This window comes from Buteo buteo, chromosome 16 (genome assembly GCF_964188355.1).
Source record: "Buteo buteo chromosome 16, bButBut1.hap1.1, whole genome shotgun sequence".
In the NCBI taxonomy this organism is placed as follows: Eukaryota; Metazoa; Chordata; class Aves; order Accipitriformes; family Accipitridae; genus Buteo; species Buteo buteo.
In genome coordinates, this window is record NC_134186.1 from 6549660 (window position 1) to 6565714 (window position 16055).

The following is a 16055-nucleotide window of genomic DNA, read 5'->3' on the forward strand; positions in this document are numbered from 1 at the left end:
AAAAAAATCATGAAAACCCACTAAACCACTGATTTTTAGGCAGGGACATGCAAGGCTTGAGCAAACAAGCATGACCCTTGAGCCCTGCTGCCCGCTGGAGAACTGGGGATTTTTTTTTCCCTGGAGGATATTGGGTCAAACAAAGCAACATCAACATTCCCCTTATCCCCAGCATTTGGCCCGTTTCTCTCGGAGCGCCTGTTTTCCCTCACCTCCCGCCCCATCCTCACCCCTGCCATAGCCCAGGGAGGGGAAGGACCCATTCACACACGATAAATCCCGCTGCAGCTGGCCAAGGCACTGGGGAAGTTCAAGTTGGGTGCTTCCCTAATTGACGGCATCCAGAGACACACAGGAGGCACTGACCCCGCTCTGGCATTGCTGCAAACACCAAGAAGAAGAAGGAACCCAATTAACTTCTTGGTGCCCTTTCATTTTAAGTCAAGATTGAGTTTTTAACATGCTTGGGAGAGCCACAAGATTGGGTTTTCAGCCTGGTTTGATACTCCTGGGTATGAGAGAGGGGTTAGACCTTGTCCCATCCTCCAGAGCCACCGAGATGGGAGAGCAGAAGGCACGGAGCCTGCAACCCCAGCGGAGGATGGGAAGCACTCGGAAAAGAGCTGGAATAACACACAAACCGTGTTGTTGGGTTGGCTGGTTTTCTTTTTCCTTCTAATTCCTTTTGCTATTTTAACTGAGACAGACATTTCCTTGACAATTTTCAAGGGCTATAAATGTTTTATGTCCCTTTCCTCTACGCTCAGACATCAACTTTTGTTGATGCTCGGCGTAAGCAAGACCTGGAGCGGAGCAGCTAGGTGCTGCCAGGGTGTAAAGGGACTGGGACGCCGGCCGCAGGGAGAGGATCCAGCCCTGTATCCGCATGGAAACCCATCATCCTCCCCCCATTCCTAGAAGGAGATCCCACCGCCTGGCCTCCATGCAAGATGTCTTTCTGCTGCAGGAAACTATATATAGTGCCTAAACCCTTTGGGGGCTTTGCTGCTCTCCGAGATATTTATAGCTGGAGGCAAACTCCAACTGCATTCAGTGGAAGCGGCTGGAATTGCACCAGGAGAGGCAGGATCCGGCCCATGCCTGCAGCAGGGGAGTGGGTGCTGGGGTGAGCATCCCACCTGGCAGCCACGATCAGCCCCAAAACCACCAGTCCCCTGCACCACCATGGGAGAGAAGGTGTGGGATGCTCACCTGCCAGGGGTCAGGGGGTTTGGGGGAGATTTGGAGTTTTTTTGGCCAAATCTGGAGCAAAGAGGATGAGCCATAGAGCTGAGAGGCTCAGGAACAGCCCAGCCTCTGGTCTGTGGCTCCTATTCAAAAAAGCAGGCACCCAACTCAACCCATTTCACCACAAGCATTTACCAGGGGATGGGAAATTCACCCCACGTGGCCCCTTGTCTGCTCCAAGCATCCAAAGTGGAGCAGGAGGGAAGAAACAGTCCCTTCTCCCAAAACCTCGGCATCCAGCCCTGCTCCTCTCACACACCCGACTGGGGGAGGGCTTGCACAGCCTAATTGCTGGCAGCTTGTCCTCCTCACATCCTGACTTTAATACAGTCCATCAGGCAAAACACTCCGGCTGAAAGAAGGAAAATAAGGAGGGAGAGGGATGGGGAGGGGGACGCCCGGCTGCCTGCAGGCAGCAGCCATTTCCTGAGATGGGGGATGCAAAAACCCTGCCGGGACGAGGCAAGTGGGGATGAGGGGCAGGTTGGGAGCGTGGGGGCTTTGCACCCCAATCCTGCCTGATGGAAAGCAACTGCTCCTTTCCCTGTCCCGGCATCACTAGCAGCATGAAGGTGTCTGGCTTGGATTCAGTAACGCTTTTCATCCAGGGGTTACAGCACTGGGACGCACAACCCTGGGGGAATTAGCCTTACTGCTTGCTTGGAGCTGGCGAGAGCAAATGGGGAGTTTGGAGCTGAGTCAGAAGGAAAAACGTAACATTTGGGTTCCCAGGACTCTCTCCGGTACCGCCAGGTGCTTTGCAGCCAGGATGGCCCCAGGCAGATCCTCAGCCTTGCACCAGGCTGGTGGGACCAGCAGTCAAATAGCTCCTTGTGGAAAAAAAAAAACAACAAAAAAACCCAGAAATAAACTCTTTTTACCAAATATTGTGTTGGAGTCTATACAGAGGAGCCCACAGGGTTGATCTTCCCCAATCCCTTTGCTGGTGCTTTTAACTCAGCCCAAAACTTGGGTGCCCAAGGGCTGGATGGAAGCAACCCAAGGAGACAACCCCAGGTGTTTAAAGCCAAAAAGTCACTATTTAGACCCAAAAACTCACTTCTCTGAGGGGTGGGAGGCAGGACACAGAGCTATTGCTTTCTTCAGCCCCAGCCACCCCCTGCCTGCTGCCTTCCCCTTACAGCTGATGTAATTCCAATTTCCTCTCGGGTCCGGGCGCGTTTGAAGCTGGATTGCTGCATGCAGAGCCTGGCCAGGCTTTTTCCCGCCCGCCCTTTCTCCACACATCAGCTGAAAATACCCAAAGGACGTGCCCCTCGCAGACTATTTCTGTGTCTTGTTTGGGATGCTACAACAGAAATAGAGGTTGGTTGCCTGCAAAGCCAGCCCAAACTTTGGTAAACAGCATCCTTTGCACACACATCTCCAGCTGGGCGAGCATGTGCGTAGCAGGGGAGTTTCGTGAGGGTCCGGGGGATCTGGAGGATTTCACGCCGGCAGAGGGAGGTGTCTTGCTCTGAGGATGCAGACCCCCATGGCACATCCTCCTCACTGACTCTTTGCAGCCCCTTTTTACTGCAAGAGTAAGCAGGCACAGTCTGGTTGAGCTCAGCCCAAAGGCAAGGAGGCACAGCTGCTCCAAACATGGTAGGCACTGCTGCGGGACGCCACCGATGGAGGAATGTCCATAGGGATGCGTATGTCCCCACACGGGGCAATGTGCCAGGGACCAGCCCGTGGGTACCAGGCAATCCCTGCAAACCCAGCCATGCCCATCCAATCCCCACGCCACCTTCAATGGATTCCCTCTCTCTTCCTCTACAGCAGCAAGAGCCTTCCCTCCCACCCTCCTCCTCCTCCAGCCTTTGTCTGGGTGCTTGAAGAGCTCTTGCCATGGAAAATAAAGGGATACAGGATGCTCTGCAGCCAGGACCTGTTCCTGTCTAGGACCAGGCATCCTGGAGGGAGCAGGGCTGCAATGATCCCCCCAGCATGGAGAGCATCTACCACCTCCCCATGAACATCCCTGGGGATCACCCACGGTGGCTTTAAGGACACCTACATAGGGACATTTGGGGATGGCGTGACCCACGCTGCAAGGTCCTGTGCACAGCTTTAAACACCACAGCCTGGAGATGGGACAGGCACCTTGAGGCAGAGGAACAGGCATTAATTAATCCCAATTAAAGGCAAGAGGGCAAAGAGAGAGAACCAGCTGCATCACCCCAATTACAGCACCAAGGGATGTGGCTCATAACTAACACTCCAGAAATCCAGGGGGTCCTGCCCAGTGACGCAAGCCCCCACAGCCCCAACACCCCAACACAGCTGGGGACACCCCAATGCCACCGCAGACACCCCAAGGAGCCAGGGCAGCTTGCTAACCCTCCCTGCAGCCCTCTCCCACAGCCTAATTGCGGCTTCCAGGCAGCTAATAAGCAAATTGCGCCCAAAACAATTATTTACTGATAAATGGGGAGAAACAGCTTCTTTCAGTGCCAGGAGAAAACAAAGCCAACCGATTACGGAGGCTGGGTGCTGCCGGGTGCCGTGTCCCAGGCAGCTCCACTCACCTAAGCATCCCATCTGGGTGCAGCTCCAACATCTCCAGCACTTGCGGGTCCCCTGGGCGCCCGGTGGGATGACGATGCCCCATGGCCAGCGAGCCCAGCACAGGACCCTATTTCATCCCAGCTTGCTGCACCTGATGCCCCAACTCCCTGTTTGATCCCCAGGTCCTCATTTAATGCCCCCATTTACCCATCACTAAATACATGTCAGCACGCTCCCTAATTAACACCAGGCTAATTAACACCAGGATCTGCCCCCCCAGGTTTGCACGGGATGTTTGTAATCGTCCTCTTGACAAAGGCAACGGCAGCACCACACAAGGCGTGAGCCACACACACTGGCAGGGCACAACCACTGGTGGCTAATTAGAGCTTAATTAGCACTCATCAGTGCCATGGGAGCAAGGAGTGGGTGCTCCAGGTTGTAGCCCCCTGGCACCCAAGCACGCTGTCTGGGCTGGGGTGTACCAAGCTCGTCAGGCCTCAGGGGGAGGCGAGCAAGCTGCAAAGCTGATTTATTACATTCCGCATTATTTGTCGCTGAGGAGGAGGCGCAAAAGGGAGTGGTGACACCGGCTGAGGACCAAAGCACCCCAAAGTCACAGGGACACGGCGGCCGTCTCTCCCAGCACCTCCAAAAAAGGGAACCTCGTACTCCGAGCAGCCTCCCGGGCGCGGGTTAAAGCATCGCTGGAGCTGCATAAAATCATCCCGTTTCATCAACAAATACCTGGCAGCTCTGGGTTTTTCCACTGGGCCAGAGCCAGAGCTTCGGAGCTGTTTAAGTGCTGGTCCTTGCCTCCTCCCCACGGTCCCCATAAGTGCCATCTCCGGTAACACTCAGCTCCGGCTCTTAAATATCCTCGTCCCAGCGGCAGGAGATTCCCACGACACCCTCACCTCGCATTGAGCAAACACACGTGCAGCCCGTGCACAAGGGAGAAGGAAAATTAAAGGCTGGATGATGCTACTAGCCAAAAAGCCTCCAAAATGGGGGAAAAAAAATGTTATTCCAGCTTTCTCCGATTAATCTTTATGGGGTATGATGGAGAGGTTTCCCAGCAGCATCTTGGGACACAACAGACAGCCCCAGGACAGGCAACACCTCGAAAAGTTATTAGGAGCCCAGTGGACCCGAATTTGCCTTAAATGAGCTGGAAATGGCGGACTGACACCTAGTTTGGGGTAGTAAAGCTCTTTGCATGGTCTGTGCCAGCACCACTCCCTGCCTCTGCAGGGAAAACTGCTCTGGGGTAGGAGAGAAACACAGAGGCTTTCTGTTCAGTTATAGCTTTCCTTGCAAAAAATAAGAAATAAATAAGATTTTTTTTTTTAAATGCCCATTTTGGACCAAAACTCCCACTCTCTTTCCCCAAAACGCAGCCCTCTGCTATATTTTTGACATTTGCTAACGCGAGCATCACTTATAAACCAAGCTAAACTCGTGCTCGGGACTACACACCCTTCTCAGCAGTTATTCAGCCCGACCAACGCAGCTCATGAAATAGCTTCATTCCCCTCCTCCTTCTCTGGAAAACAGCATTTTTTGGCAAATAAACTGTTTTGCCAACAAGTTGTGCTCCGTGCTGCCTGAGAGATGATGCTTCTCCCTGGCTCCAGCTTCCTCCACCCCGATGGGCCCCAATTCGGGTCCCACATTGGGGCTGCAGCAGTGGGGACATGTGTCCGGCCTCCCCCAAGTTGAGTTTTTTTCCACCCCTCTTGCTAAAATAATCCTTGTTTCGCCATCAGCCAGGAAAGAAGCAGCAGCCCTGAGGTTGCTGCTGTTATTTTTATCTTGAAATAAATAGTTTGAGCTGCGGCCAAGCTGTTCTGAGGGAGGGAGATGCTTTGGATCGTGGCCGCAGAGATGTAAACACACGCGGCCTCCGTCTCGGTGGGGGCACATCGCACGGCCGGGGCAGAGCGAACATCCAGCTCCAGACCAGAGAGCGCTGAAATTGCTTATTCTGGGATGCCAAGGTGGAAAAGGGGGATGCAAGGTTCGGGGACCATCCCTCCCAGGGTGGGGACTGCAGCAGTACCCATCACTGTTCACCTCCCAAATAGATGCTGTCCCCTCCATCTGCTCAGTGCATCATATGCACTGCCACAGCTGGGTTAAATACTGGTTTAACCAGAACCAGAATTAACTTTTTGAGTCATTTTTAACAAAAAGCGTAGAAAGAACCAGCTCTAAAAATGCTTTCACCTTCCTGACAGCAAAAAGGAACATCCTTGTACCACCCACATGACCCCGGGTTCAATCTCATTCCTTCCCAACCACAGCAAGACCCCAAAAAACACGAGTTTGCCAGGGCAGATGCTGCAACCAGGCTCAGTTCGGCAGCCCCAGGAGCTGCCCTCTGCCTGGATCCGGCCACATCCTTCCCCCCTGCCTTCACTTCCAGCAGCTCCCGTCCTGCCCCGCGGGGCTGGGCACAAAGCGGGGGCCTTTGCCCCGTGCTCTGCTCACGAAGGTCGCTGAAATGCTCGGGAGCTTTGCACGAGAAACTCAGTGTAAATGTCAAATTAATTAACTGGGAAAGATGTATGCTGTGCCACAAAAAGCTCTCTGTTTCGCCCCGCCGCCCTTCCTCCCACCTCCGCTCTCCCCGGAGCCAGGCACTGGCTGCAGCTTGCGAAAGCCATGGCTGGGGGAGGCCAAGGACCGCTGGGCACTCCTGACGGCAAATATTTCCTCTCCCCGCCCCCCCCAATAAAGCACCTCATCACGGGAACAGGGAAAAGCACAAAGCAAGGATGGAAAAGCTGGGAAAACCTCTCCGGCAGCAGCCGCTCCTCCCTCCGCACACGTGTTGCTGCACCGTCTCCAGGGACACGGCCAGCAAGGGACGAGCATCTTCTGCCAGGGCCAGGCTTACACCGCTGGGGTGAAAAGCAGAGGCACGTCCCCCTTTGTGCCCACGAGAAGCTCGATGGCATCACCTCTTTCGCAGGATAAATCCTTCTCTGGCAGCTCCCTGGGGTCCTGAGCCAAAGGAGTCTCATGCAGGCGTTAACCAGAGTGGGGAGGATGTGGAGGGAAGAGGGATGCTGAGGGATGCTGAGGACAACTCCAGCGAAGGTACCTGCCCACTGCTCCCAGGGGATGCCAAACCACGTGCTGAAGGGGGTTCTCCCCCCAAATAACTGCTCCCCATCTCCTGAGCACCAAGGCTGGGTTTGCAGAGATGCCGAGCGCTGGGTTCATGCATAAAGGAGCAGAATAAAAGCAAAAAACACACCCAGAGTCACGTAGGGTGCAAGTATGCGATCGGACCCAGCCTACCTGCCCCGCTCTGAGTATGGGGAAAGCTCAGTGGGACAAGGACGTGGGTAGAGAATTAACATCCTGACCTAAAACTATTTTAGTCTTTAAAAGTTCAGGAAGTGAAAGGCTCCCATCTGCCGGGGCACAGCCCCGGTTTCAGTGCCTTCCCAGCTGACCAGCCCAGCAGGGTTTGGTATCCCGCTCACGTCGTGCCGGGGACAGGCATTCCCCCGGTCCGGCTGCCGTCTCCCAGGGCTGCCACTCGTCTCCAGGCCACTCTTCCAAGGGGAAAGGGAGCCTTAGGGACACTTGGGGACTTAACCCCCACTTTGCCCACGCGACGCATGGACAGGGACAGGAGGTGCCGGTGGCTAGATGACCCTGCGCCCCTTGAGAAGCTCTGGGACCTTTTTTTTTTTAATTTTTTTTTTTTTAATTAATCCATGAACTTGTTTCACCTCTTGCTTATAAGAGGAAGGAGCTGGGTGCCAACCACAGCTGGATGGGAAGAGCTGGGATGTCCCTACAAAGAGGGCTGGGTCAAACCACCTCATTAACCCAGTTCACACCAGGGAGCTCAAATCCACCCCCCTGGGAGCCGGGCTGAGTCCTAGCAAACTCGTGACATGCCACACAATTTCATGGCAGCACCCACAAACCTCAGAAGGGAAAGACCCCCCCATGGCCCCGATGCCAGGCTGGCCACCAGGGAGCTGCCAGCCCCGGACCACTGGCAAACATCGTGGGAACAAGGGTGCCCTGCAAACCCCCCAGCCCCACGTGGGTACCAGTGGGACCCAGAGCTGTGGGGGATACTGAAATCCCCAGATCCTCTGCAGGGGGAGGTGGATGCTCCACCCCAAACCTCTGCAGGGCCCTGGGGCATCTCTGGGTCCCGTGTTCCCCATCATCCTTCCAGACTGAGCCAAGGGTGGATTTTAAGGGATTGCAAGGAGCAAGGGATGCCATCCTACATTGACCCTCACCAGGAGAGCCCCTGGGAAACACACTCCGGGACTAAATCAAAATCACTTCCCTGATACCCTACAAGGAGGAGCAGGATGAGGCTGGCCCCAAAGCAGCCTGCCCCCAGAGCCGTCCCAGGCAAAGCTCCAGCAGGGATAGGGCCAGGACTTGTGGAAAGGTTACGGCTAATCGACGCTCTCGTTAATTAAGGTGACGAGTTGATCCCTAAGCTCACAGCTCGGCCAGCCAGCCAGGGCCAAGGCAAAGCATCCTCCCCCAGCACGCCGAGGGACTGGGGGTCCCCAGACCGGGGGTGTCACACAGGGCTGGCTGGATGCACCCGCTCCCCCGGCATCTCGCCGCAGCCCAGCACAGGGGCCACCCTCACTGATTAAAGCTCATCAGCCCGTGCTTTGCCTGCATCTAATTAACGTGAGCAGCGCTGCCTGGCGCTGCCCTCTCCCTCTGCCCGCTCTGTCCCCAAACGGTCCCCGGATGCCACTTGGCTGCCAACATCCCGGCTCCCCACAGAGGCCCTGCGCAGAGGAGGAGGAAAAGGAGGAAGGAACGACCCCCCCAGCCTGCGTGTGGTCTGCGGGGTGGGGAGCAGCCAGCTTTCCCGGCTGTGCAGAAAACAGCCCGCCCTTGGATTCTCGGGTGTCTAATAAGGGGTTGAGCTCTCCCCTGCCATGCATGGCTCATGTGGGGGCTCCTCTCCACCAGCTGCCTGGATCTCCCAAACAGGTCGAGACCTTGTCTTCTCTCAAAGTGGTCTGTAGCCAGCTCCAAAGCAATGAGACAGGAGACGGGGGTCAGCAGGGATGGACGGGGTGAGCTCATGAGCTTTACAGCCCTGGGGAATCCCGGCCAAAACCAAACCTGCGTGTCCGTGACGCTTGGGAAAACCCACTGCCAGGATCGGGTCTCGCCAGAAGAGGCAGCCTGTGCCCCGCGGCGCTCCCACGGAGGCACGCAAAGGGTTAAAGGGACCAATCCCAGCGGGACCCATCCCAGCTGCCCCAAACCAGAGGCCAAGAGGGATCACAGCCGTCACCAGATCAAAGGGAAGCGCTGAGTCCCGGGAGACTCATTACGGTTCCCAAACCCTCCAGCAAGGCCACGTCCCTGAGCCGAGGCCGACAGCCCCCATCCCTCCGCACTCCCCCAGGCTGGGGACACGGAGACACGGCGCTGGGCCCGTCCTGGGCAGCTCGTGGGCTCGGTGCCAACGGGAGCCAGAGTTATTTGACCGGTCTCCGCAGTGCAAATATTAATTAATTCTCCGGGTGCTGCTCTGGAGAAGGGCTCCCTGGCAGGGACCGGGATCCGGCTCAGGGTTTGCCGGCAGCGTCACCCACTTGCCTGCACAACTGCACCAGGGGGACGGGGGTCCCCAAGTCCATCCCCCATCCCATTATCATGACAGCCGGCTGAGATGCACCAGAGCTGTGCCAAGTCACTCTTTCCCATCCTGGTGACCCCAGGGAGAAGCTGAGACTTTGTCCAACGAGACCGAATGATTTAAAAGGTTCAGCGGAGGGGAGAGGAGAGGCCTCAGTCCCCTCCAGGTGAGGATGCCCGATGTCCCCTGGAGCATCCTTCATGGAGGAAAGCAGCCTCCCCCTCCCTTGGGCCGCCTCCCCCAGCCCTTGTGGTCCCCAGGAGCATCCCAGCATCCCACCACCTCCCATCCTGGCATTTAACAAGCCTGTAACCTTTCTTGCCTACTTATCCTCAGCAAATGCCAGCAATCCTCTGCGTCGCCAGCCACTAACCAGCAACTAAAATTCCCCAAACGGGGAAGGGGAAAGGCTTATTCGGGGGGGGGAACGAGTACCCATACAGCCGACCCCACACCCGCCACGGGTGCTGGAGTTGCCGGCACGGCCGCACACACCTCTCGCTGCTGTGGGCACCCAGTGATGGAGGGGAGCTGCCGGCGGAGCTCGGGCTTCCCCGGATCAATAGCAAAGCGCAATATTCGGCTTAATAAACTGCCCTTTGATCCACTGCGCAAGCGGCCGCGCGGCATCACCGGGAGCCACAATATTTATCACCGTTCGGACGAGTAAATCACACACCTGACGGTCTTCTCAACAGCAGCTCCGCAGCCTTCTCGGAAACACCGAAGTTGCATCTGCCTCTTTGGGAGGGGAATAACCGCTGCCGGGAAAGCCAGGCGAACACCCCACACGCACCCCTTGCCCCAAAGAAAGAGGGGTGCCGGCCCCCGGGCACACAAAGCAGAACCCCAGAAGGATGGGGAAGAGCTCTGGGTTATTTAAGGCAGCAGGTCGTGCACTGGCAAGCAGCCAGGCCCTGGGACTTCTTCCCCTCTTAAAAAGAAGAGGAGGAGGAGGAGGCGGCAGCCTTCCTCCCCCCCACACACTCTCCCATTCCTCCTGGGCTGTGTTGGTTGCGTGGGACAAGCATCTTCTGGCTGCAGGAGGATCCTTCCCGTAGAGCATCACCCAACAGCCAGCACCCCGCAAAGCCGCCCCAGGTCCCCCAAACACTCCCGTAAGCAACTCGTGGAAAAGCACGCGTAAGGCAGGGCAGGGCGGCTCTGATGGAGGGTTTCCCAGCCCGAGCGTGCCCGTGGTGGGGAGAAGCAGTTTTGGAAGTGCCACGAGAAACCACAGACCCTTTCCTCTTGCCAACATCGAAATCCTCTCCCATGATCAGGGGTAGGAAAACCTCCCAGGAAGGACCCGGGCAGAGAGGGGCAATGCCTGTGCGGGCAAGGGGCGAGCAGCAGGCAGGGCTTGCCTGCATCTACCCCTATCCACCCAGCGTGGGGCTGGAGATGCAAGAGAGAATCCCGGGGGGGGGGGGCAGGCAGGCAGCACCCGTTGCCTGCAGGGACGGGGCAACACCCCCCCCCCGCCAAGTTTCTTCTGCCACCGAGAAGTGGGAGCGGGCAGGAGCGGGATTTTCCTCCCTCTCCCCCTTGCAGGGTTATTTTTAAGGCGTGTTTCCCTACGACCTTCAAATGGCATCTGCCTGCATCCCCCTCCCCACGCACACGGCAGGGCCCCGGCCCCCTGCCTGCCGCCCCCCCCCCCCCCCCCCCGCCTGCCTGCTCCTTACCCAGCCCTGCCTGCACCCCGGGGCTGAGCCCCTGCCCCAGCACTGCCCCGGGGGGGTGCTCAGGGGAGGGGGCACCCCCGGGGGGGAGTGGGGGGTGGTAGGGGTGGGCACCGGCTCCTGCCCGCGCTGCCCGCTGGGGGTCTGCGGCTTTTTTTTGGTGGGGGGGGGGGGCTGTGCAGGCAGGGAGGGGCCGCCGCGGAGCAGGGTGCGGGGAGAGCGGAGCCCCCTCGGGAGCTGGGTGCCCACCCACCCCCAGCAGGGTGCGAGCCCCAGGCTGGGCGGCGGAGTCCCAGAGCCCCCCCCCCCAGCCACCCAGCAAGACACCGGCCCGACCCCACCCGAGCAGGGGGCCGCTCCCCACTACACCGGCTGCGGGACCCCCCCTCCCCTCCCCTCCCCGCCGGGTGCGGGTCCCAGGGCAGGGGGCGAGTGTCGTGTGTGTGTGTGTGTCCGTGTCCCCGCACGGTGCCGATCCCCTCACGATCCCGCTGCCGGTCCCACGCCCCCCACCCGCCGCCGGTCCCCTCACGACACCGATGCCGGTGTGTGTGCGTGTGCCCCCCCCTCACTCACCAGCGCTGCTCGGCCGCCCAGCAGCACCAGCAGCACCAGCAGCACCGCGAGGCTCCGCAGCCCCCGGGGCGCCGGCGGCGGCACCTCCCCGGGCATCTTCCTGCCGCAAGGACGGCTGGCGGCGGCGGCGGCGGCGGCGGCTGCAGCGGCGGGAGGCGGCGGCGGGGGCGGGGAAGGGCCTTTGTTGCCGCCGCCCGCGGGAGGCGGTGTGGGTGCGGGCCGCCGCCGCGCCGCCCTCCCCGCCGCGCCCCCCCCCCCACGCAGGAAGCGCCGGGCTGTATTCCACACCCCCCCGCCGCCACTCGTGGGTTGAGGCTCCCCCCGCCCCGCTGAGACCGCCCCGCCGCCGGGGGCGCCCCCGGACCCGGGGGGACACACACACACACACGGAGGGACAGTGGGGGAGATAGGAGGGTCTGGGGGTGAATGGGGAGGGGGGGGAGCCTGGGGTAGATCGCGGGGGGGGGGACGGACGGGAGCCAAGGGTGGGTGAGGGGGGCTGGGACAGATGGGGGGAGTCTGGGGTAGGTGTAAGGGGGATCTGGGGCAGACTGGGGGGACCCCGGGGGAGATGGGGGGGCTGGGGTAGGTAAAGGATGGGACTGGGGCAGGTAAAGGATGGGACTGGGGCAAACTGGGGGCAGATCTGGGGCAGACTGGGGGGACCCGGGGGAGATGGGGGGGCTGGGGTAGGTAAAGGATGGGACTGGGGCAAACTGGGGGCGGAGCTGGGGCAGACTGGGGGGACCCGGGGGAGATGGGGGGGCTGGGGTAGGTAAAGGATGGGACTGGGGCAAACTGGGGGCAGATCTGGGGCAGACTGGGGGGACCCGGGGGAGATGGGGGGGCTGGGGTAGGTAAAGGATGGGACTGGGGCAAACTGGGGGCGGAGCTGGGGCAGACTGGGGGGACCCAGGGGGAGATGGGGGCAGGGGACTGGGGTACGTAAAGGATGGGACTGGGGCAAACTGGGGGCAGATCTGGGGCAGACTGGGGGGGGATCCAGGGGTACATGGGAGGGCCTGGGGGCAGATGGGGGGACCCCGGGGGTAGATGGGGGAGGGCTGGAGTGACCCTGGTGCAGATTGGGAGGACCCTGGGAAAAATGGGGGGGGGGGGGGAACCTGGGACAGATGGGGGGACCCAAGGATGGACACTGGGGGACCTAAGGCAGATTGAGGGGGCCCAGGAGTAGAAGGGGGGGGGGGGCTGGGTCAGATTGAGGGGACTCAAGGGTAGATAAGGTGGTGCTGAGGCAATGGGGGGACTCAGGGGCAGTTGGGGGGGCTGGAAGAGATGGGGAGGACTCAGGGAGATACGAGGGGGGATCAACAGGCAGATGGGTAGGGGTCAGGAGATGGGGGGATCCTGGGGCAGACGGGGTCACCTCCGGGTAGACGGGGAAGAGGTACCAGGGGTAGGTGGGAGCCCCGGGATCTGCCTCCAGGGTGGGACCCTCACCCTGCCCCTCCCCTCCATGGGACCCTCGGTCACCCCTGGATGGGTGCTGGAGCCAGGGTCACCCCTGGGGGTACAACCCAGGAGGGGGGAATCCTCTGGGCAGAGCCAGGACTCACTCCTGGCCCTGGGCCGATGGCTCAACCAGCCCCCCAGCACCGTGCCTCAGTTTCCCCTTAAAAAAAAAAAAAAAAAAAAGGGATGACAGTGGGATCAGAGGACAGGGCAGTTCCCTGTCATGACAGTGACTTCCACACGGGTACCAGGTGACCCTGGGGTGACTTTGGGCGTTTGGTCACCCTGAGGGACCCAGGAGGCGGTGGCTGTGGGTGAGCTGGGAACAGACGGGATGGGATAGAAATGAGTCGTTTCTCAGCCATGTGTAATTCCTCCTAATGGCTTTCACACGCTTTCTGTGAAAAGCTTAAAAAATATATTTGGTTTCTCATTAAAAAAAACACATTTGGATGCAAAATATACGCCGGGAAGGGGCCAATGGGGGAGCAGGGGGGATTACCTGGGAGAAGCAGCACTGCCCTCCCAGCACTGCCAGTTTAGGAGGGGAAATCAGCCAAATTCAGCTAAAAATTGGGATGCAGCCCCTGGACGGGGAGAGCTGGGGCATGTCCTCAGCAGAGCATCCTCCCTGTCCCCTGTTTGATGGGAAACTCAGAGCAACCCTCTTCTTTGGGGGTGTGAAACATCGCGGGGAGGGGGGGGGAGCTCCGCCTCGGGGGTCCCCACCTGAGTCACTTCTCTCTAATTGCGCTGTAATTAGCAGGATCCAAATTAATAATCATTTTTGTAAAAAAAAAAAAGTGCATTCCTATCCTCAGCCAGAAGCTGGGGCGGGGGGGAGGAAAACCCGGGGAAAGGCTTTGGGTGGTGCCGAAACGCAGCGGGGATGGGTCGGGCTTCTCGGGGGAGGGGGTGTCCCTGGGGCAGTGGGGGGGTCCCTGAGGCAGTGGAGGGGGGGGGGGGGCAGCGGGGAGAGCGGAGCCGCCGGGCCGGGGGCGCGTTGCTGGGGCTGCACCGCCCCGCCGTGGCCGCGGCCACCCCTGCAGCTCCGCGGGGATGGAGCGGGGAGGCCCAAGTCCCGGCTGGTGTGTCCCCCCCTCCAAGGGGTTGTCACCAGAGAGGTGGCCCCTGACGCGTGGCGGGACCCGTGCACGAGAGTCGGGGTCCCACGGGAGGGGGTCGGCGGGGACCTTTCGGAGCCCGCTGAGGCTTCACTGGAAGCGGGAGGTCTTGTTCTGGCGGGATGGATCCTGGCCGATGTGACGGACCCTGGGTGTCGTGACGGACCCTGGGTGTCTTGACGGACCCCGGGTGTTTTGACGGACCCCAGCTGACGTGACGGATCCCTTCACATCCCTTCTCCAGCAGCCACGCTCAGGAATAACCAAAGAAGGGCCTGCACGGGGTGACCTGGCTGTGCTCTTCCCGGCAAGCCCCCACCGTGCCCCTTCCCTTACCCCGGCAGGGCCAACACCGCTGGCCGTGGCGGGGGGTTGCCCAGGCTCAGCCCCCGCCATGCCAGTGCTCAGGCACCGCTGGGCAGAGCCTTCGCCCCGAGCAGGAGTTTGCGGGTCTGGGCAAGAGCCAAACCCACTCCCGAACACCTTTGCTGCTGCGGTGCGAAGGGTGCCCAGGGCTAACCCTGGACCCACGGGTGTCCAGAAGAAGAAACACGGAGCCTGGGCTCTCACCCCGCTCTCAAAACCAAGATAGATGCTCCATGTGAAATTAAATTAGAAAGAAGATATATCCCTTGCTTTCGCCACATTCTGCCCCAAATCCACAGCCTTGCTGCTGCCTCACTGAGCTGCTCAAGCACTGTGCTTTAAATGAAGTGTTAAAGAGCTCAAAACGCTGTAAGAGCTCCAAAGACTCCAGGACGTGGGACCCAAGTGCTCCCATAACTCTCGTGGCTCGGTGCGATGGCCGTTGCTTATTGCAAGAGGCGCGGGCTGGCTTCAAACCCAGGGCAAAAAAGGTGTCAGAGAGCCCAAGTCAGCTCTCTTCGCTAAATTTAACAGGTGTGAAAACTGATTAAAACCACTGTTGGGTCACAGGGGTATTGGTTTTTGTTGAGGGGTGAGAAGAAGAAAGTGGCAGCGTAGGAATGATCAGTAATTTGACACATACTCTGAAATCAAACATTTTAATGCGCTAAGCTAAAAAAACTGATTTCCTGTAAAATGGGAAGTTTCTTCCTCTCCATTGATTTATCACAAGTCACCCTATTTGCACAAGTGCTCAAACTTATTGGGATTTCCCACGATTCTGATGACAACCTTCAGAAAAGGGTCTTTCAAAGCAGCAGCTGCCAAACTGCACCACAGGGAGAGGGAAGGTTCTGGGCACTGGTAAATGGAGAAAAATTGGTGGGAAGAGGAGGCCAATTTTCTCCACAAGCAAGGGTCACGCATGGAGTCCTGTGCAGTGGCACAGGGGATGAAATGCAGAGCTGGAGCTTCCCCGAGACAAGGGAACTGGGGGAATAAATGACGATGAACTGGGGGTAGGGGTGGGACGTGATGCGGGTGAGCAGGACAGTCCTAACTTTGCTCACCCAGCGCTAGACTCTGAGGCGAAGGAGAGCCTGTGACAGGGAAAATCGTCCATGGAAACACAAGCCAAGCACTTGCTTTTATTTTCTAGCAGTTCTCAATGAACTAGAAAACGTCGCAGCACTCAGTACTGCTGGGGCATCCCCACCTCGACTGCCAGGTGCAGCTCCCCAGTCCCCTCCCAGCACCTTTCTGCCCCACACCCCAAAAAGTGAAGATGACGAGGATACAAACAGCTTCTGCACAACCATCAACTCTGTGGACCAACCCCAGCCGGCAGAGAGGGCAGGAGGGATGGGAGGATGAAAGCTGCAGAGGAAACCGCAAGCAGAAGATGAGACG

General features: G+C 58.9%; 1 protein-coding gene across 1 annotated transcript in view; it reads right to left on the reverse strand.

The window, feature by feature from the left end:
* The window catches only part of SDC3 (syndecan 3), a 50078-nt gene extending 38230 nt beyond the window's left edge, over window positions 1-11848 (reverse strand). The window contains exon 1 of the mRNA XM_075047682.1: window positions 11683-11848. Within this exon, the coding sequence (XP_074903783.1) occupies window positions 11683-11778 (96 nt within the window). The 5' untranslated portion in view covers window positions 11779-11848. The remainder of the gene's footprint in view (window positions 1-11682) is intronic.
* Window positions 11849-16055: the final 4207 nt, after the last annotated feature.